This window comes from Dromiciops gliroides, chromosome 6, assembly GCF_019393635.1.
Source record: "Dromiciops gliroides isolate mDroGli1 chromosome 6, mDroGli1.pri, whole genome shotgun sequence".
NCBI classification, from domain to species: Eukaryota; Metazoa; Chordata; class Mammalia; order Microbiotheria; family Microbiotheriidae; genus Dromiciops; species Dromiciops gliroides.
The window spans coordinates 34,370,549-34,386,086 of NC_057866.1; the positions used below are offsets into that span (position 1 = coordinate 34,370,549).

The 15,538-nt window shown below is 46.2% G+C and overlaps 1 protein-coding gene across 2 annotated transcripts in view; it reads right to left on the reverse strand.

Moving 5' to 3' along the window:
* Window positions 1–15,538, reverse strand: part of PRR5L (proline rich 5 like) — a 141,339-nt gene that overhangs the window by 97,734 nt on the left and 28,067 nt on the right. The window contains exon 2 of one of the 2 annotated variants that reach the window (XM_043972776.1): window positions 11,883–12,043. In XM_043972776.1, coding sequence (XP_043828711.1) covers window positions 11,883–11,942 — 60 coding nt within the window. In that variant the 5' untranslated portion in view covers window positions 11,943–12,043. Of the gene's footprint in view, window positions 1–7,238; window positions 7,304–11,882; window positions 12,044–15,538 lie in introns of those variants that run through there. The other variant, XM_043972777.1, reaches the window with a different exon arrangement.

Here is a 15,538-nt window from a genome sequence, read left to right on the forward strand (position 1 = left end):
CCCTGCAAATTCCCCTAGCTATTATCTCTGCAAAAAGATCTGAGGTTCCCTTCAGTTCTAAACCTGTGTTTCTATGAACCTGACATACCCAAATTATTCCCTGTCCTACCCCAGTCTCTTTCACACTCCCAGTTCCCACAGCTCAGACTCTGGAGTTAAATGAATTCACACTGAGGTGTCAACTAAGGTGTAACCTCTAAGGAAGGTCATATTTACCTTTTAAAAGAGGGTTGCCCAGAGAGATAGAGGAAAAGAATGAAGGGAGAGGGAGATTTGTACCTTTCCAAAGGCCCCTCAAAAATCAACCAAGGCCAGTATTTATTAAGAACATGCCTAACTCAGTGCTAGGCAACGTGCTGGTACAAGCAAAGTCCCCACAGCCCATGCCTACCACATGGTTACCCATCTACCCCCTCTCCCAGATGTGGCTCATCTTCCCAGCATCCGTAGACTGGCAGAGCTGGAAGTGACCTATTAATTATCATTTAAGCTACTCCCTCCCTGCCTTTTCACAGAGGAGGAAATCTAGATAGGAAGAGTGACTTGCTCAAGGTCTTCCTGCTAGCAAACTTGGTACAGGCCAGTGGTTATTAATCTGGAGTCCCTGAAATTAAAACAAACCAGAACAAAACTTTTGAAAAATAACTATTTCGATATGATTGGTTTTCTTTGTAATCCTATTGTATTTTATGGATTTAAAAACATTCTGAGAAGGGATCCACAGGCTTTACCCAAACTGCCAGTGAAGTCCATGAATATACAAAAAAATTTAAGAATCCCTGGTATTCTTTCTGGAGAGCAGTTTGGAACTATGCCCAAAGGGCTATAAAACTGTGCATACTCTTTGACCCAGGAATACCACTGCTAGGTCTGTATACCATAGAAAAAAGAAAGAAAGAGAGAGAGAGAGAGAGAGAGGAAGGAAGGAGAGGACAGATTAATGTATTGTACAAAAATATTTATAGCAACTCTTTTTCTGGTGGCAAAGAATTAGAAATTGAGGGGGATGCCTAGCCATTGGGAAATGATTGTACACATTGTGGTATATGATTGTGATGGAATAATATTACGATATAAGAAAAGACTTACATGAACTGATGCAGAGTGAAGTGAACAGAACTAGAAGAACATTGCACATAGTAACAATACTCTACAGTGATCAACAGCAAATGGTTTAGCTATTCTCAGAAATACAATGATCCAAGACAATTCCAAAGGGCTCATGATGAAAAATACTATGTGCCTCTGGAGAAAGAACTGATAAAGTCTGAATGCAGATCGAAGCATATTATTTTTCACCTTTTTGTGGGTTTTTTTGTTTTCTTTCACAACGTGACTAATATGGAAATATGTTTTGCATGACTACACATGCATAACCTATATCAAATTGCTTACTGTCTCAGGGAAGGGGGAGGGGAAAGAGAGGACGGAAGAGAATTTGGAACTCAAATTTTTTTTAAAATGTTCAAAAATTTTACATGTAATTGGGAAAAATTAAAAATTAAATTATTTTTTAAAAAAAAATAAAATAAAAGAAATGGGGAAAAATCCCTGGTAGAGTATTGGGCCCTGAGTTGGAAAGACCCATACTTACTAGCTGTGTAACCATTGATCACCTCACTTAACATCTCTAAGCCTCAGCTTCTTCACCTGGAAAATGAGCAGGTTGGTTTGGACAGGTTTTAAAGTCCCTTCTAGCTCTAAACCTATAAGCCTAGACACTCAAGTGTCCTAACATTAAATCCTGTACACTCTCTTTCTTTCTTTTTTTGTAGGGCAATGAGGGTTAAGTGACTTGCCCAGGGCCACACAGCCAATAAGCGTCAAGCGTCTGAGGCTGGATTTGAACTCAGGCCCTCCTTGAATCCAAGGCTGGTGCTTTATCCACTGGGCCATCTAGCTGCCCCTACACTTTCTTTCCACTATCCAAACTTTCCAAAAGTTTCCATCAGTGAAAGATCATTGGAAGAAGATCCAAAATAGGTTCTTTTCCCTTTCTTAGGGAGGAAAAAACCCAAAACAAACCCTACCAAAAAACAAAACAAAACAAACAAAAAAAACCTCTCAGGGTTTTCCGAGGTTTTCCGAGACCACAAAAGCATATGGAAACACAGAGATTTGAAAAAGTCAACGTGGGCAGTTAGAAAAAAAGTTCCAGAAATCTGCAAACTTCCCGTTCGGATTGGCTCTTCCAAAGATTATACTTATGGAAGGTGCTAAATCTCATACAAGCATTTAGAACAAGGCAGAAGGAAAGGCAGAAGGAGAAAGAAAGAGGAAGACCCTTTCACACTCTGGCCCATCAGCATTATTTTCAAATGGCATTTATCAGTAAAGATAATCTGAGGAGAACCATTTATACTGGACCATAACAGTCTCTGAGACCGGAATCTCTTTCAAAAGGAAGCAAAAGCAAGGAGACTCCCAGGTAATGAACCACAAACTTGTCTCCACAGACAAAGGGAGAGGCATCATCATATTTTAGGAAGGGCGTTTATATACTAAAGGGTCCAGATCTGGTTCAGTGAAGAGCCTCCAGGGCAAGACATAGAAAAACTCCTTAGACTAGAAGAGAAAGTGACAGTCTTCTTCAAGTTTCTGAAGGGTCACTGCATAGGGCAGGGATTGGCCTTGCTCTGTTAGGCCTCCTGAGAGAGGCAAACTTGGGCTTGAGGTCTAAAAAACTTTCCCAGCTGTCAGAGCGGTCTAGGGGTGAAATGGGCTGCCTCAGAGATTAGGGAGGCACAGTCTTTGAGTCAAGTCCCGTTAGGAAGAACATGAGTGGAAAGATCATTGGCTCTACCGGAGACCACCCACCCTCCCTGGGTCTCAAGTTTGCTCACTTGTAAATGAAGCCCAAGTAGCTACCAAGGTCCTTTCTCAAGCTCACAAAGTCCTTTTCTGGGTCTATGTGAACATTAAAAAAAAAAAAAAACTGTGTTGATATTGATTTGTATTGATATGCTTTGTATTAAATTTGTATTGACACGTTTTATATTTATGCTAAATATTTACATCCCTTATCCAGTGTGTTGGGGGCATGGGGGATTCTTTGGGGAATATGGGTTCTTTGTTAAGGTGTGAAAGCTGTGAAAACCCGATCACTGCATGGATATCCTTGAAATATTAAAACAATCAGATGAAGGTCTCCAGCCTTTTGGGTAGAAGCTCTATGAAGCACAGAAAGCCGTATGCCAAAACAGAAAATGGAGAATTTACAGTCAAAGCCAATGGGGGTGACAGTGGCCAAGTCACTGACCCCTCTCAGCCTGTTTCCTCATTTGTATAATGAGGGGACTTAGCTTAATGAATTCTATTGAAAGCTAGAGGAGTCAAGTAACGATAATGACTCAACCTTTCTAAATTGTTCTGACGATTTACAAGTATTTTTCTCAAAACAACCCTATGAAGGAGGTAAGGCAAATATCTCAATTTTTCACCGAGTCTCAGAGAGTTTCATTGAGAGGAAGTATAGTAGGATGGAAAGGACACCGGATCCTCCACAAATAATGGGACTTTAAGGTTTGCAAAGTGCTTTATCATTCCTCATAATAACCCTGTGAGGCAGATGCTATGATGAGGAAAGTAAGGCAAACAGAGGTTAAGTGGCTTGCCCAGGATCAAACAACCACTGAGGCAGGATTCGAACTCAGCTCTTCTCGACCCCAGGTCCAGCCAAGCTAGTAGCTTTGCTATTTAGCTGCCTCATGAGAGTGAGCCCATCGCTCTTCAACCTTTGAGGACCGTCGCCTAGCAGAGTGATTGTACTCAGCCCATCTGGCCTCACCCAAACTCTGTGAATTATTATGTTTGGTTGTCCCTATTTCACCAACCAGGAGATTACAGCTCAGAGTCGTCATTACCTGCCCATGTCCTAATCTATGATGTATTTCAGGCCACTGATGGTCACAGCCTTCAGAGGTGAGGCTGAAATATCACAATGCAATCAGTTCACGGCAAAGGGCCAGGGCCCCAGTCTTGGCTCCTGTATTACTGTGCCCATGAGCAGACTACTTCAACTTCGGGCCTCCAGTAAAGAATGAGGAACTGATGAAAAAGTTGTGGTTCTACAATGGCTGGCCAGGTGTGTCTGAGAAGCATATAGCTACCTGAAGGGCTAGCTCCAGGGCCAAATTCTCAGGCCTGCCCAATTCTTTGTGGCCCCACTCAGGGTTTTCTTGGCAAAGATACTGGAGTGGTTGGCCATTTCCTTATCCAGATCACTTTTACAGATGAGGAAACTGAGGCAAACAAGGTGAAGTGACTTGTCCAGGGTCACACGGCTTAGAAATGTCTGAGGCTGGATTTGAGAACACAGGAAGATGAGTCTTCTTGATTCCCAGCCCAGAGCACTATCCACTGTGCCACCTAGCTTAAGAAATATATGAGGACAGGGGTCAGCTAGGTGGTGCAGTGAATAAAGCACTGGCCCTGGATTCAGGAGGACCTGAGTTCAAATCTGGCCTCGGACATTTGACATTTACTAGCTGTGTGATCTTGGGCAAGTCACTTAAACCCTCATTGCCCTGCAAAAAGAAAAGAAAAAAAGAAAAAAGAAAAAAAAAGAACTAAATATATGAGGACAAAAATCAAAACCAGAAGGCATAAACTAGCAAAGGTCTTCTGGGAGACAAGGTGGGTCTTTCTCATGCACATACCAAAAGAAGTCCTTTGGAGACAGAGGGAGAGGGAGAGGAAGAAGAGAGAGAGAGAGGGAGGGAGGGAAGGAGGGAGAGGAAAAGGGAGAGGGAGAGGGAGAGGGGGAGAGAGGAGGGGGAGAGAGAGAGAGAGAGAGAGAGAGAGAGAGAGAGAGAGAGAGAGAGAGAGAGAGAGAGAGGAACCTCATTCCCTCCTGCCAGCTAATTTTAAATGGAGGGTAATTAGAGCTTCTCTGAAAGTTCTAAGTTGGGTTCTCCCTGCCTCCTGCCCTGACCTATTGCTTTGTATTGTGAAAACGGGCTGCCTTTGACCAAGGAGAGGAATTTACCAGCTCACTACAGTACTGTGTGAAATCTAGCAGCATCTGGGGGAAAGAAATGTCATCCCTGGCCCAAGCTGGTGTCAGGATTGCCACCTACGGGGCCAACCCCCAGTGTGTCTCAGGCTGGCTGAGTGAGGGCTCTCCTGGGGAGGCCGGAAAATTTAAACAACTCAATGAAACAAATGCTATTGCAGGAGCAGTGGTGTTAAAAACAATGAATGACCCAATCTGCATCATTCAGGTCCCTTAGCCTACTCTGTTGGCCCTTTCCCAGGGCCCACAAAAATTCTGTTTATTTTCTTCCAAATACAAATTAGGCCCTGCAGGTTTGCCTGACTTAAATTTGGCCTGATTCTTCCACGTAAGGAAGGAAGGAATAACTGGAAGCAGCTTGGTGTAATGGGATGACTGGTGCTTTGGCCGTCAGAGAACCTGGTTTCCAGTTCTGACTCTGCCCTTCGAAGGTCTGGGTGGCCTTGGGAAAGTCCCTTCCCTGCTCTGCCTTCTGTTTTCTCTTCCATAAAAGAAAGGTGTTGGTCTAGATGACCTAGTCTAGTCCTCTTTCCAGCCCTAAATCTCTGAGTCCTTGTCGGGGGTGGGATGCCGGTAGTTAGAGTCTGTGTGAACTTAAGAGAGTCACTCTCTTTGTCTGGGCCTCAGTCTTCCTCACAGATCAAATGAGTGGGGCTGGGCTACCCGACTCCCTCCTAGCTCTGCCTTTCCATGTTCCAATTCTCCCCTCTGCCAGGGCTGTCGCCCAGTGGGTCAGAGGTGCCAGCTTCGGCCACGGGCTCCTTCAAACTGCCCATGTGGATCTCAGCAGCAGACAGCACGGAGGACTTGCATTTAGTCATATGGGAAATCGGGGTAATTGAAACCTTGCTGCACCACAGGATTGCAGAGCCTTCTATAAATACTCTCCCTACTTGTTGCTGACAGACACAAAAGAAGAGCGGGGCGCGGAGAGGGAGGAGACGTCATATGACTGGGGGTGGGGGGTGAGCCCCGATTATTAACTCAGTTTTTATAACGTTTCTCTTCTAGATCCAGTGTGCTGTTATTGCGCGCACGTCCTTCCCCTGAAGCCCCATTTGCATGTAGACATATAAACAACAGCCCGTAAGAGGAACCTGATGCAGTCTGAGCCCCGAGGGGCAGTGTGATGGAAAGAGCGTCTGGACTTGGAGGCCCTGGGTTCAAATCTCACCTCTGACACCCTGAGCCAGGCGCTAAGCCTCTGTGTCCTCAGCTGAGGAAGGATAGTTTCCGAGTTCTGTCCCTGCTCCTCCTGTGGAGGTGCACGGAGCTCCAAAGGGTCGTGCCCGGAGGCACCGAGGACGTCCAGCAGCGTCTGGGAGTGGCAGCACCCCGCAGGGGCTCCCCAAGCGCAGGCTAAGGGTAGGGACGGTGGAAGAGCTGGAGTCCAGGGGAGAGTCGCCCTGGCTCCCCCTCCTACGCCTCTCCTTCCAGATCCGCTTCGTAACAAACAGGGGAAAGCTACAAAAACACCCGGGTTGAGTTCGAGCCCGGGAAAGCAGTCGCTAATAGGGTTTGTCTCCCGGGCAGCCCCGAAGCGCCCGCCGAGCCGGTAAACAAGGGACTACCCCCCCCCACCCCGAGCGCGGTGCAGATGCCCCGGGGGGCTGCTCACGCCCCCACCTCCCACCGGGCCAGAGCGTGCGTCCCTCTGCAGAGCTGGCTTTGTCCAGGGACCTTGCTCTTGTCCCGCCCCCTCCCTCCCTGCCCCAAACGTGGGGAGCGGCTCCCACTCACCCCCTCTCTGGGCCACCTGGGTCCTGCGTGGGGCCGCGGGGAGGAAGCGAGCTCGGCTCCTGGGCTCTCTAGCAGGCGCGAAGGGAGGTGGACAAGTGTGCGGGCTTCCCGGGAGCTCGCTGCTCGCTCAGCAGCGATCCGCTGCCCTGCCCTGCCCTGCCCTGCCCTGCCCTGCCCTGCCCTGCCCAGCCCCGCCGGCCGGCCGGCCAACCAACCCCTCACATCACACCCACAGGACAAGAGGCCGGGGGCCAGCCCGGAGCCGAGTCCCGTTCCCCTAGGAGAAGGCAGGCTCTCGGGCGCAGCCAGCGCGCGGGCACGTCTCCTGCATCGCGGGGCTCCGCGCAGTCTCCGGCTCACCCTTTTCTGGGGTGTGCAAGGCTGAAGTTTCTCTCCATCCCCCCTCCCGCCTCCCCTCTCGTCCTGCCCCCCCTCACTCCCCCCCCCCCCCAAGCCAGCAGCTTCTCAAGGAGGCTAAGCTTACATCCAGTGCAACAATTTCAGGAAGTCTGAGTTCTTTGACTTGAAAAGCCCGGGAGGATGGAGCAGGTCAAGCGAGCTCAGGGGCTGCATTTCTCTGGCGTGAGCCACCCCCCTCCCCCCAAACCTGGGGCCTCTCTAGCGCTGCCTGCCATGGGGATCCCAAGCCAAGCCAATCAGATCGCACATCCAGAGGAAGCGAGGTCATGCACGGGAATCCAGCCCTGGGCATTGGGGGAGTGGACTGGCCCAGGCAGGGACCGACACCCAGTAGGTCTAAGAACCGGGAGGAGGGCGCAGGGGCCCTCGAGTCTGGGCAGCAGCGCCCCGCCCCTTCCCCGCCCCCCTCCTCCAAAGCAGAATGTCAGAAATGCGAAGGTATTACCCTTAACAGCCCGTGGGGCTGCAAACAAACAGCCCACCCGGGTGGATGGGAGACTTCAGAAAACTGCCTGTATCCAGAAAAGGGCGCCACTGTCTTAGGCCGGAGAAAAGTTTCTGTACAAGAATGCGGCTAAGGTTTCCAGGGAAGGCTCTCCCAACGTTAATCTACGAAAGCCTTTCTGAGCATGAAGCGTCCTGAACTCAAGGGGTTAATGGAGTTTGCAACAACTGAAAACAAAGTAACCCAAGAGGGGGAACGAGACCAAAAAGAACCAAAAGTGTAATTTTTAAAACAAAACAAAAACACAATAGTTTCTTTTCTGCGCTCCAGGTGTTAAAAACCTCATGCAGCTGTCTGCAGAACTCACTGGTCTGCTTTATTTCAGTGTTCTAACCATCCCGTAGTTAGGCAGGAAATCTTCCAAAAAATGCTATCTGCTTACACATCAGGTTTACCCTTTGATGACGAGTCCCCCCAAAATAATGACTGGCCAGACTGACATTTGCAAAAGGGCAAAGGCGGTTGTCTTTAACGCAGATGTTAGTCACCCTTCAGCTCTTGTTTATATCACTGTAATTTCCAAAAACAGCGTCCGGATTAAAAGAAAAGAGCTGTTTTAGCTGTAGGGCGTGTGGAGGGGTGTGTGTGTGTGTGTGTGTGTGTGTGTGTGTGTGTGTGTGTGTGTGTGGGTGTGTGTGTGTATAATATAAGAGTGCAGTTCAATCCAACAACTGTTTATTAAGAGCCCACTATGTGACAAGAATGGTGCTACATGCTGAGGATACAGAGAGAGGGAGGGAGGGAGGGAAGAAGGAAAGAAGGAAGGAAGAAAGGAAGGAAGGAAGGAAAGATGATAGTTCCTGCCCTCAATGAGCTTATTTTCTACTTACTTATAAAAATAATCAATAACTGAACACACAATACTTGACACCCCAGGGCAGGTATTTATAAGTTAACTAATTTTTAAAAAGAATAAGAACCATAATTTTGTTAAGTGGAAAACAATCCATTCCAACTTCCTTGTTTTACAGATGGAGAAACTGAATCCCAAGAGGTTGTGGCTGATTCAAGGTCATTGGCTGGTTGGTGGTAGTCAACCAAGGTTAATTAAGAATTGCCCCTTATGCCAGGCACTATTTGAGATGCTGGGAATAGAAAAACAAAAAATAAAAGTCCCTGCCCTGAAGGAGCTTACATTCTCTCAGGAGAAATAATATGTTGACATATAACTAAATACCAAATTAATTAACAAAAAGATATTTGCAAAGCCAACTGGCTTCCCTCAAGTCTCAACTAAAATCTCACTTTCTCCAGGAAGCCTTTCCCAAACCCTCTTAATTCTTGTGCTTTCCCTCTTGATTGTTTCCTATTTATCCTTTCTATAGTGGGGGGTGGTGAGAGGGGGTGAGGGAGGAGGGAAGGGGGGGGCTTGCCTGTAGTCTTTCCCATTAAATCACCAGCTCCTTTCAGGGCAGGGACTGCTATTTGCTACTTTTTGTGTTCCCCAGCACTCAACACAGTACCAGGCACATAGTAGGCACTTAATAAATGTTTATTGACTGACAAATTGGGTGCTTATTCTGTGCTAAGCAGTATTTCCTGTGAGTCACAAATATAAAATCTAAGACAATAACTTCTAGTCAAATGGAGGAGAGGAGGTGGGAAGGCACGAACAGCTGGGGCCTTGGGAAAGGCCTTCAGTTAGCTCTTGAGCTAAGCCATGAAAGATGTTTAGGGATTGTAAAAGGCAGAGGTAAGAAGGGAGTGCATTCTAGGCATGGGACAGCCTGGATCAAGGCCCAGGGCCAGGATTCGGTCACTTCTTTCCACCATATCACCTACCTTTCCATATGATTTCTTGTTTCATTGGCTAAGAACTTGCAGAGTTTCTCCCCACCCATGACAGAGTGCTTTAAGTTACAGGGGCAGCAATAGAGGTCTTGTGTTCAAATCCAAGCATTACTACAGTCTACCTCTGGGATGCTGGGCATGCCTCTTAATCTTCTGTGCCTCAATTTCCTCAAGAATAAATGAGGGTTAGGGGCAGCTAGGTGGCACAGTGGATAGAGCACCGGTCCTGGAGTCAAGAGGACCTGAGCTCAAATCCGGCCTCAGACACTTAACACTTACTGTCTGTGTGACCCTGGGCAAGTCACTTAACCCCAATTACCTCACCCCCCCAAAAAAAAGAATAAATGAGGGTTGGACTAGATAGTCTCTGAGGAGGACACTTTCAGCTCTAAATTCTATGATCCCCATTTTAGGGATCAAGGTTCTGAGAAGATAAATATTGGAGCCAGGACTTGAACCCAACCAAGTCAGCTGACTTCCAAGTCTATTCTTTTCACTTCCTCTCTACAAATTCAAGGTCTAAACCAGAGCATTTAGAGCCATTAGGACCCTTAGAGTTGGGTCTCAGCACCTCACTTTACAGATGAAGGAAGTGAGGCTCCCAGATAAGAATCCAATTACATGGAAGTTTCTGGAGAGCAGAGACTACTTTGTTTTCTCTGTAGCTTCAGTGCCTAAGCGCACACACAGCAGGTGCTTTAAAATGCTTATTCAAAGAAGAGCCAAAAAAATGCTTATTCAAAGAAGAGCCAAAAAAAATGCTTATTCAAAGAAGAGCCAAAAAAAAAAAACCAAAACAAACAAACAAACAAAAAAAAAGAGCCTCTCCGGAGTGCCCAGGTAGTGGGAACCACTGGCCACTTAGATGCTCTTAGCCGGCTATTCTTAGATCAGAACTGCTTTGATATCCTCTTTGCCCACATCTAACCACCTGGGGGCAAAGCAGATTCCAATTCCCCTGGGTCTCCTCCACCTGATGTGGAAAGCTGGAGAGATGACAACAATAGTCATGAGAACAACAGTAATAGCTGGCATTTCTATGGGACTTTGAGGTTTGAAAAGCCCACCTTTAATGTAGATAATAATTTAATAACTTATCTTTAATGTAGATAAGACATTTTCCTATTTGGTTCTCACAACAACTCTGGGAACTGTGGGCTATGATTATGCCCATTTTACAGATAAGGAAACGGAGGCACAAGAAGTGAAGTTGCCCAGGGTCACACAAGATTCGAATTCGTGTCTTCCTCCAAGTCCGATACTTTATCCACTCTAGCACCTTGCCATCTCAACTTACACCTCCCCAGCTCTACCTACCAATACCCTGGTCCACAATAGCCAGGATGCTAACCGAGGTCCCTTTAATTCAAAATCTAGTGCACTTTCCACTCCAATGCTCTAAGAGAACTGTGCTTGCAACCATCTGCACCTGCCTTCTTTTTATCCCCTAACATAAATGCACCAACATGTGAGTACATTTCCCTTGCCTGAGGGTTCTCGTGACTGTAGGGGGCTGTCATCATTGCTCTCACTATGTGACCAGTTCACCTTCCACCTTCCCCTCCACCCCAGATTTAAAGACTAGACCATGTCTGTTGTTGATTTGTTTGGTTTTGGGGAGAAAACCCAAAGAATGGATGAATCTTCCCTGTGGCACTACATGGAGGGAACAAGAAACCACCAATGTGCTGCCTTTTCAGGATCAAATTATAAAAAGTTGATGCAGGTGGCAACAACTGCAAAGTTAGAGCTTTCTATACCTTGCATGGTCAGTCAAAGTAGAGAGCACGTGGACTGTGCATGCATCCATAAAAATCATCATGTGCAAACTTCCAAGGCCTTGGCACCAAGGGAGTTACCTTGAATATGAACTGGAAGCCTTCCTAAGTCACTGACGTCCAAGTCTGCCTTCTCTGGCTGACTACAGACCTTTCCCAACTGAGAAATTAGGACCTGAGAAGTTTATTTTGTGGGAGTATGTTGGAAGAAATTTAAGAAAAACCTGTTTCCACCCATGTAGCACTTTTCTTGAAAGCGAGGGTGTTCCTGGTATGTCCAATTTTAAATAATCCCTTTTACCTTTTGGTGTGCTACGTATTGGCAGGCCACCCAGACGGCACCCCAGATGGGCTGGCATGTACACGCAGTGTGAATAATTTTAGTGAAGTATTCCTTTCAGGCCTGGGATTCCTGGTGGTCATAGCCTCTTTGGAGGGATTGTGGGTACAATGGAGTAAAGAAGACCTCTAACCTCAAATCCAACCTCTGGCCCTGATTTCTTCCTGTTAGTAGATCTTGGGAAAGTCTTTTCTAGGCCTCAGTTTCCTTATTTGTAAAATGAGGTTGGACTTAGTAGCCTCTGAGGTTCCAAGTGCAGACCCATGTTCCCATAATCCACCCCTTCATGCGTACCATTCCACTGAAGCTGTCAAATGATGGAAGGTCAGGGATCAAAGGGACTCCAGCAATCATCTTGTCCAAAACTTCATTCTCGTAGGGGAGGAAGCTGAGACCCAGACAAGGGAAATGACCCGTCCAAACGTGTAGAACCAGTGAGTGGCTTGAGTCCAGAACTAGAATAAATAGAATAACAGTGACAATGATTTTAATGTTTGCAAAGGATTTTCCTCACAACACCCCTGCAAGGTAGATGTTATTATTATCCCCATTTTGCAGGTTAGGAAACTGAAGGACAGTCTAGCTCTCTTTCCGCTATATCAAGTTCCCTCTCAAATAGCTAATCACCATCCCCCCAGGTCAAGTCAAATCAACAAATATTTATTAAGTGCCTATTCTGTGTCAGGTCTGCCCTTAAGAAGCTCATAATCTAATGACAATTAAAGCTCATAATCTAGTGGAGATATCAAACGAGATGCCACATGTTCCAACATCTTCATAACAGTTGGTTTGGTGGGAATGAAGAACTGGGAACAAAGGGGGAGGGGGCACCGTTTGGGGAAATTGGCTAAACCAACTGTGGCACGTGACTATAATGAGGAGCTATTCCACCATAAGAAACAACAACTATGAAGAAGTCAGAGAAGCATGGGAAGACATAGAATAGATATAGAGTAGAAACAAGCAGAACCAGGAAAACAATATACACAAAGACACCAGTGGAGAGAATCCCAAAATGAACTACATGTAAGTATAGTGACCAAGCTTTATCCCAGAGAAAACTTAAGAACATGCATCTCCCTCCCATCTTTCCAGAGGTGGGGGATTATGGGTATAGAATATTGCATATGCTGGCAGGCACGTTTAATGTATTGGTTAGTTTTGCTTAACTGCTCCTCTCCCCCCCCAAAAAAACCCCACCTCTGTTACGAGGGATGATTCACTTGTAAAGAGAAAGGGGAGGATGTAATCAGAAATTAAGGTGACAAGATTTTTTTTTAAAATAGTCACTAGCTTCTGAGTGTTAGCTTTTATTCATGGATTGGTCATACAACTTTTGCTCCACACCCCTCTCCAGCCTTTAAATTCTCTAAGCTAAATGATTACAGTGGGGAGTGGAAGAGGGTGATTCCTATACCAAATAATCCAATGTGGTCAATCAATGCCACTGCTAATAGTTTATGTAGGGGCAGCTAGGTGGCGCAGTGGATAGAGCACCGGCCCTGGATTCAGGAGGACCTGAGTTCAAATCCGGCCTCAGACACTTAACACTTACTAGCTGTGTGACCCTGGGCAAGTCACTTAACCCCAATTGCCTCACCGAAAATAAATAAATAAATAGTTTATGTAAACCTTTTTTAATTCATAAAATGCTATACAAATTTATCATCTTATTATTTGATAAGTCATCAGATAGCTCTTTAAAACAAAGCTGTGAGTCATCCAAAGGGCAAAGAGGCACGTGGGCAGGCTGTGACACATTACTCACCAAGAATTATGCAAGAGATACATATATCTGAAAGATATATGACCAGAAAGGAGATACGGTGGTCATAGGTCATTTCACCTCATGGCCTGTGCCTGCCTCACTTGTGGAAGAGATTCCCTCTCTACTTCCACCTGGAAACTGCATCCCTGACTTCCTCTGAAGCTCACCTCAAGTACCATTGACTACATACATGAGGCTGTTCCTAATTCCCCCAGGTAGTCATGTCTTTCCCACCCCGAATCACCTTATTATATTGGTTTTATATGTATTTTTATGGGTACATGTCTTCTTCATTGATTTGTCAGCTTCTGGAGGGCAGCGACAAGGTCACTTTTATATGTGTACCCCGAGCACCTAGCACAATGCATGAATCACACAATAGGAGTGCAATAAATGCTGATTAGTTGATTCTGGAAGCAGTATGAAGGGCAGATTGGAAAGAGTAAAGGTGGAAAGACATGGAAGGTCATAGCATGTAAGCTTCTTGAGAACAAGGACTTTTATTTTTGTCCTTATATTCTCAGTACTTTGGGCCATCCTTGGCATATGGTAGACACTTAGTAAATGCTTATTGCTTAAGTAACGTGGAGAGTTTGAGGAATAACAAGCTTACGTTCCATTTGTATCTAAAGGAAACCCCTCTCGGCACCCTGGGAGTACCTCCTGGGAGGCTTTATAGGAGTAGATGAACAGGAGTCATCCAGGTTGCAAAGACATGGATGGACTACCCTGGGTACCTCTGGAAGGTGTAATGGCATCGATGAGATCACAGGTGCTGTGAATTAGCCAAGTACCAATATGGCTTCTCTTCTTGGGAAGAGTTGCCTGCCTCTAGTGCCCTGGCCTCACACACAGCATTGTGGCGATCATCTGAGGACCAGCCTAGCCAAGGGTCAGAAACACTCACCACCTGGTTGGCCACAGCCAACACCTGAAACCCGGCTACAAAGTCAGAGAGGCTGTGTTGTGTGTCACAGGAGCATAGGTCTACGGTGGGAAGGCTCCTCGGAGCTCATCTAGCTCCCCTCCCACATACTGCAAATAAGGAAACTGTAGCAAAGAGAAATTCGGCGACTTGCTTGTTGGCATGGTTGGGATTTGAACTCAGGTCTTTGAAGTCCAACGTAGGCATGAATCTTTGAGCTACGGGTGGGGTCTCTAAGCTCCTTCCACTTTGAACATTCTAGAATTTCATTCTTCCTATTTAACTTTGAACCTGCTAAGTATGCAGCCAACTCGATTCCTGCATTCTATAAGTGGCATTGCCTCCCCAGAATCACCTATCTACTGACTATGGACGGTACATCTGGAAACAACCCCAGATTAGGCAGAGTACTCGCTTTTCCAAGCTGAATATCTCATGTTCTTTGGTGAGCTTGAAAGGGCAACTCTGTAAAAAGGGAACTGCATTCTTCTTGAAAGCAACGGAAGCAATCCATGATCTCATACTTAGAATCACCTGGTATGCATGAGGTCATGTAGAGAGCACTGGACCCCTAATCAAATTCCACCTTAGATGCTTGGTAGTGAGCCTGGTGAAGTTGTCACATCGGTCTTCTCATATATAAAATGGGGGAGCTGGACTCCAGGGTCCCTAAGGTAACTTTCAGTTCTAAATCAATTTTCCAGAATATGAACCCTAGTCTTCTCCTTCCAAAGTCCAATTGTCCTTCTATACTAGCCTGCCTGGGCTGACCCAAGAGTAATAACGATGTCTGGTTAACTCTTTTTTTTTTGGTGAGGCAATTGGGGTTAAGTGACTTGCCCAGGGTCACACAGCTAGTATGTGTCAAGTGTCTAAGGCCAGATTTGAACTCAGGTCCTCCTGACTCCAGGGCCAGTGCTCTATCCATTGCGCCACCTAGCTGCTCCCACAGGTCATCTTTCAACATGACTCCAAACTACCAAGACATCTCTGGATTAAACCACCTCTTGGAAGGAAGGAAGGAAGGAAGGAAGGAAGGAAGGAAGGAAGGAAGGAAGGAAGGAAGGAAGGAAGGAAGGAAGGAAGGAAGGAAGGATGTTACTGAATGCTTACTAGAGCACTGGGGATATATAGAGAAAAGCAAGACAGCCTCTGCTCTCCTTCTAACAGCAGACACAACACACAGAAGGCTTCAGCTATAAGTCAGATGGAAAGTCCCCAGGGTCCTTAGGGCACAGCAGCAAAGTCATTTCCACT